The sequence below is a fragment of the Punctularia strigosozonata genome (assembly GCF_000264995.1).
Source record: "Punctularia strigosozonata HHB-11173 SS5 unplaced genomic scaffold PUNSTscaffold_1, whole genome shotgun sequence".
NCBI classification, from domain to species: Eukaryota; Fungi; Basidiomycota; class Agaricomycetes; order Corticiales; family Punctulariaceae; genus Punctularia; species Punctularia strigosozonata.
This window is the reverse complement of record NW_006767433.1, coordinates 4,620,593-4,627,085: the sequence shown is the minus strand read 5'-3', so window position 1 is coordinate 4,627,085 and position 6,493 is coordinate 4,620,593. Positions and strand designations below refer to the sequence as shown.

Genomic DNA, 6,493 nt, shown 5'->3' with positions numbered 1-6,493 from the left:
TTTCGGGGCAAAATGGGATCGGAGCTCTCCGAGACGCTTCACAGCTCACCGTCGCCTAATACACTTCAGTGTACCTAGTTGTGCACCAGAGCACTCCTTGTCGTCTCAATCGGATCCAGATCCCGACTATGTTCACATCCCCGTCTCCGTCTCCGTGCTCGATTTGTCCATGTTCCCGCCATTCTCATTGCTTGCTCCCATTGTTTGCCTGTTCGGGGACTTCACAGCTCTCAGAAATTCTTCCATGTTCTTTATTAGCACGTCCTGGATGCAGCGGACAAGATCCTTGTACGTGCGCCAAGCACTTGAAGCCTGCCTGATTCTGCCTATCGGTGGAGAGAATGGTGGTGGAAGCAATTCGGGACATGGCGAGCTCTAAAAGTATAGTGAGTAGATGAGCGCAGTGGGGACTCGAATTTGCGCATGCCAAACAGGCAATAATTTTCTGGATGGGTACCCAGCCAGTGTCTCATAGCCTAGCGGTTGTCACGTCTGGGCTCCAATTTCAGGGATCTTGGATCGAACCCCGCTCCTAACCGCCTGTTTTCGGAGCAGACCAGGATGTAACATTTTGCCCTCTACCCCCATGTTTTCGGGGTTTTGGTATCGGAGCTCGCGCCCGTAAACGGGCGTTTTTCGGGGATTTTGGTGGCTGTGTGGATCGGAGCTCTGGCGGTATTCGCACCGGTCCTGCGTAAGTAGAGTAGGCGCGAGCGACCGTGGGAAGGAGCGTCGTACAGCTGGCAGACGGGCGCGCAACTTTGTCTTTTTACCTCAGAAATATACTACGTTGCCCACCTCGTATCTTCGCCAGCAGTCGCCGGAGATTGACGAGTACGGGCCTTAGGGTACTCTCTAGTACTCTCCCGAATCGCACCGAAGACGCCGCGGAAGCTATCCGCTGCGACGACCCTTCAGAACGACTAAGGAATCTCCCGATTCCTGGTCGGACGACAGACGACCGAGTCTCCGCCCGGCCGTCTAAGTCACTCTGTCGTCTAAGAGAGCTCGCGGGTTGCACACTGTACAGTCACCCTAACGTATATCGAAGACGTTTTACAGGGGCCCGGTAGCCGGTTTTCACATCACCGTCACGAGGATGCACAAGACTAGTATAGTTGGATACAGGAAGCAGCATACCTACCAGAGAGCACGCACCGTACTCTTCTCTACTAGCTGCCTTGCGAATACCGCATTTACCAACCACCCATGCCGATGTCCGACACAGAGCTAGCCTCGGATACATACCCTCTTCTCCTTCGGGGACTTGAGATCTCGGAAGACGGGTTGCCGGATACCAGAAGCTTGAGATACAAGCCCAACGTATACGTTCTGCAGATATCAACCTCACAACTCGTACTCTTAACATCTTTCACGATCTCGATACTATTATAGCGTCAAGGTAGTAGCTTGGACTGTTGAGAAGACTTAGGTACCTCCCCCTGCAATTTAGGTCGAATCAGAAACCAAGTTGCACCGGCGGACATGCAGGCTAATGATCGTGAGCCACGGTGAGATCCCGACTCCCCGGAAAGTGGGAGTTGGCTGTTGCACTGGCAACTCACTTGATGGTTATGTACACATGCAGCCACACACGTACGCGTTAATATCTGGCATGGTTTGTTTTCGTCTGACTGATATGAGGGCAATCTGTTTTACAAGGAATTATGTACATTGCTATATGGAAATTGTAGTTGACATATCAGTATGCGTAGAAGCAATTACCGATAATGAACAGTGGGCGTCTCAGGCGCGTGGCAAGTATGCAAAATACGATGCGGAGTGTATTGTAATCTAATTCTTCAAGTGCTAATCGCGCACCTTTCCTCTCCGAATCGAACGAGAGGTACGGTGAGAGCTCCCCTGTCCACCGCCGCCGCGGCGACTGGACTTATGGCACGCTGACTGAGGTATGTCGTCATTATCTTCGTCTACGTCCTTGCGGCTACGCTTCTGACCTCTCGAGGAGGCCATGGCCGAGTCGCGGACGGCCACCGGTGCTTGAGGCTGGAAATTGTCTACGACCTGAGCCTAAGACACAGGCGGTGGATCGTCAACGAGAGGTAAAGCATCGCGGCCAGACTTGAGAGCCTCGAGAAATTCATCGTAGGTGGGTTTTTCCGGTTTCTCAGCGAACCAGGTATGGACTTTGAGCGCAGTTCTGAGCGCCTTGATAGTAGGCTTCAGGGGATCGAAGTATGGATGGAAGTTCTTTAGTAGCCGCTCGAAAGCCACTGACCGCACCATCTGGACCATCTTCGCTTCTGCCACATCGCGGTCATCATCTCCGACGAGCCACTTCTTCAATGGGGTCTTCAAAGCATCGAATGGCTCTCTGTAGAGTCCCGGTCCTTGAAACGCGATACACGCCCAGATGAGAACGTAAAAGAACGACTCCAGGTCGTGGTGCACCTCATGCTCAATCGTCGTCTCGTTCGCAAGAAGGTGAACCGACATGAATGGTAACGTTCCCTGGATGGACGCGCCTTGTTATAGAGGAAATCAACGGAATGTACATAGAACTCACGGAATGATGGTTTTTGTGTTCCCCTGGATCGTTCTCGGTGGATTGACTCATAGTTTTGCCGTAATCAAAATCGATGAGGCGACCTGGACGCTCTCTCTCGTTTTCAGCCTTCGTGTCCTCCCCGTCCAATATCATTACGTTGCGGACGCTGATGTCACGGTGCAATACGCCAAGGCGATTGTACATCCGACGATGCGCTACAAAACATTCCATCAGATATCTAAGAACGCCTGCAGTAAAGACGTTGTTCACCTTCGACGGCGTCTATCAAGACACTGAGCAACTCTCGACGGGTAGCAAAGTGGTGCAAGGGAAGACCTGACTCCTCCAGAGCGAGACGATAGTGCTCCCGCGTCTCGGAGACGCAACCGCTATCTTGATCTACGCTTTTGACGGTGTCCAGCTTTAGTGGAAGACTGCGTGTATTCTCCGGTGTAGCGATTCGAGCTGCAAGCCGAAGCCACTGGGAGAATCGCGCGGCGCGCGCCCCTTGCTCCGACATGTCATGTGACCGCGACTCATTCTCACGCGACGCGCAATCGCGTACGGTACACCGTACAGGGGGACATCGCGAATATAACTCTTCCGGTCGAGGAACTGCATACGCCTCTCTGTGTGATACCAATACTCCCATGTGCAAGTTAATAAATGTCGAGTTCGTGTTGCGGAGCATTTCTCGAGTTCGTCGTCAACGAGGTCAAGGAAGGCATTGCCTGAGCTTGCCCGAATTACCTCTCATCCCGGAAATCGGTAAACACCGCGAGGCAGGGTGAGATTAGTGCATTTTAGCTGCTAATGCCATGCGATATTTACGTCAACGTAAAGAATGCGGCTCAAGAATGCGAAGGTGAGCGGCGCTGTTCTATTCGAACACAGCCTAGAACATTATATATCACGCACAGTGCGTGCAATTGCAAGTTACCCAGTTTCTGTATCCAGGCTGCCGTCGGTTATCGTCCTGCCCCTAGCGTACCCATGGTTATCAGGATCCGCAGAACCCGTTCAAGAGCGGGTTCGTGCTGCACGATGAAACACTCGCTATCGAGAGACTGGTAGCGGTACCGCTTCCGTGCGCGTTCCTGGTGTCATTGATTTGTGAAATTGAAGAAGCAAACGTACAGTATTATGATATGCAACTAAATTACGCGTAAATATCAAGGGAGGTATTCTAAAGCAGCTAAGTACCCTTCAAGGTTTACTTGCGCCTCTTTCCCGATAGGGAGGTGCCAATCGAGCCCGCGTTATGGTTGCTGCTGCGGTAACCGGGTTTCTGATGCGCTGAAGTTGCTTCATCTTCGTCTTCCATCTCCTGGCGACTGCGTTTCTGACCTCTCGAGGAAGCCATCGAGGAAAGCGTTGTGTGACTGCGGACGGCTGCCTGTCTCCGAGGACGGCGCTGGTCCACAACCACAGGCCCGGCCATCGGTGGCGGGTCATCAACGAGAGGTAAAGCATCGCGACCAGACCTGAGCGCAGCGAGAAATTCGTCGTATGTCGAGCGCTCCCCATTGGGGTCCTCCCATTGGTTGACTTTGAGTGCGGTCCTGAGCGCCCTGAGTGTGGGCTTCAAGGGATTGAAGTATGGGTGGAAGTCCGACAGCAGCCGTTCGAAAGAGTTTGGAAGGACCATTTGAGCAAACTTCGCATCTGCGATATCCTGCTCCCTGTTTCCGGAGAGCCAACCACGCAACGCGGTTGCCATGGCGTCGAACGGTTCTCTGTAGCGTCCCGGTCCTTGGAGCACGATACACGCCCAAATGAGGACGTAAAAAAATGATTCTAGATCATGGTGCACCTCTGGCTCGATTGGCGTCTCGCTGGCAAGAAGGTGAAACGACATGAATGGCAACGTTCCCTGTGCGAACGTCGATGTTAGAGAAACGATTCACAGACGATACGTATAACTCACGGAACGATGATTTTTGTGTTCCTCCGGATCGTTATCGGTGGGTCGATTCATGGTCTTGGAGTAATCAAAATCAATTAGGCGACCTGGACGCTCTTCCTCTTGTTTCTTCTCTGTGTCATCTTCGGCGTCCAATATCAATATGTTGCGGAAGCTGATGTCACGATGCAACACGCCAAGATCTTCGTACATTCGACGATGAGCTACAGACGATCCCATCAGATATCTACGAACGCCTAAGATCTAGACGCTGCTCACCTTCGACGGCGTCTATCAAGACACTGAGCAACTCTCGACGGGTAGCGAAGTGGCGCAAAGAAAGTCCCGATTCTTCCAGAACAAGGCGATAGTGCTCCCGCGTCTCGGGCGCGCGACCGCTCTTTTTGTCCACGTTTTCGACCATGTGCAGCTTCTCGCGAATAGTCTTCGTCGAGTCTACCGCGCCGTGAAAACTGACCCGCTCGTGAGTCAACATGTGCACAATTCCTTCTATCTTTTCCTTGGACGCGCGCTCCAGAATTTCACACTCCTTTTCTGGCCGACTAACATCGACCCACGAATCCTTGATGATACACATGGCTCTTTTCCCGGAGCGTACGCGGAGGATGATCGTTCCTCGACCTCTGAGAGTGCCAGACATATGCAACACGTCCAGTATCTTGTAACGCTTGTTTTTGACTTGTATCGTCCGAACTCCAGACAGATCGGGTTCGGAGACGGTAGGATCGAAGCCGAGAGTGTCACGGTTGGCGAAGGCAAACCCACACACCACGCGAAGAAAGTCGTCAGGACTGTCGTGGATATTGAACTCTCTCGACTGCAGAACTCCTGCCCTGTCGAAACGCCAGAGCCGCATTGAATCTGAAACCAGGGTGATCCCGAGGATAAAGCGTCTGTCGTACTGAGCGCCAAAGGCTAATCGAACGTTCTCCTTCAGCTCCCCCGCGGAGCTGGTCTCCGGAGTGGCGCCATCCTTACCGGATTTGACTTCCAAAAACGCCACAGCATCCTGTCTGAGAGCGTCACCGGGACGATCGCGGTAGACCTGAGGTAGTAACACGCCGTCTGGTTGCCTCTGGCAGGCCTCCAAGGTCGGTTGGTTGGTATCGCCTAAAGGCCTGGTGGCGAAGTGACCCGTCCAAGCACGAACGGTGGCTTTAGAGGGGCGGAAGGCCTTACACCGTGATACAGCGTCCGCAATAGCGTTGAACTGTTGGGAAACGGCTTCTTCACGTTCTCCTGGCGACTGGGGATTATGAGCCGGCAGCGATGCAAAACCAGTCCATTGGCCTTCGCGATAGAGGCAGTCAGACCCGTTCTCAGGATCGGAGACGTAAGCAAGTGCGTGGTCAAGGCGCACAGGAAGTTCAGAGTTCGGAAAAACGACGTCTAGAAGCTCAGTGACGTTGTCCAGCATGGCTCCCTTGAGAGAGTGAGAGATGGCAGGAACTGTGACGGCTTTAGTGATGGCTTTAGTTGAAGAGTGCGTGTATTCGCCGGTGAAGCGGCTCGCGCTGCAAGGGGTTGAGTTATAGATGACGGGGGCGCTTGATGGTCCTCTGGGTTGCGGGGGGGGAGTGACATTGCGAGAAGACATGGCGAAGTCAGCGGCTGGACTCTGGCGGCGAAAAACATGATGCTCACTGCGATTATTATAGTAGGAGCAACTGGTGGCCCTGTGTTCGGTGACACCGCTGGGGGCAAGTAAGGGCCACTCCTTCAGAAGGCTGCGATTGTGGTTGTGGGTCAAACCGACAACACGAAGCCACTGGACCGTCGCCGCGCCCTTTGTTCTGGCGGGTCATGTGACCGTGATTCATTCGCACGCGCTCGCGTACGGTACACTATGCAGTGTAACAGGGGTGGTGGCTGGACATGGCGAATACAACTCTGCCTGAAGAATATCTGGTAAATGAAGCTGTATGTCGACTGAATAAGTAGCGGAGCCGCCCCCAGGCGGTTACTGAGTTGCCATGGGCCCAGGAAAGTTCCACCTGAGCCATCCGCTATTGTCCTCGTGCCACGCAATGTCCACAATCGAATCTTAAACTAGAGAGCAT

At 53.2% G+C, this 6,493-nt stretch overlaps 2 protein-coding genes across 2 annotated transcripts; both read right to left on the bottom strand.

Moving 5' to 3' along the window:
• Positions 1–2,031: 2,031 nt before the first annotated feature.
• On the bottom strand, positions 2,032–3,029 carry PUNSTDRAFT_130368 (uncharacterized protein; the record flags this gene model as incomplete). The annotated part of the gene is made up of 3 exons (XM_007379591.1): positions 2,032–2,472; positions 2,528–2,724; positions 2,780–3,029. 3 exons carry the CDS (start codon positions 3,027–3,029, stop codon positions 2,032–2,034), a joined length of 888 nt encoding a protein of 295 aa, XP_007379653.1.
• Positions 3,030–3,722: 693 nt separating this feature from the next.
• Positions 3,723–6,030, bottom strand: PUNSTDRAFT_130367 (uncharacterized protein; the record flags this gene model as incomplete). Its single annotated transcript, XM_007379590.1, has 3 exons — positions 3,723–4,382; positions 4,437–4,636; positions 4,692–6,030. The coding sequence occupies 3 exons, from the start codon at positions 6,028–6,030 to the stop codon at positions 3,723–3,725; spliced, it is 2,199 nt and encodes a 732-aa protein (XP_007379652.1).
• Positions 6,031–6,493: the final 463 nt, after the last annotated feature.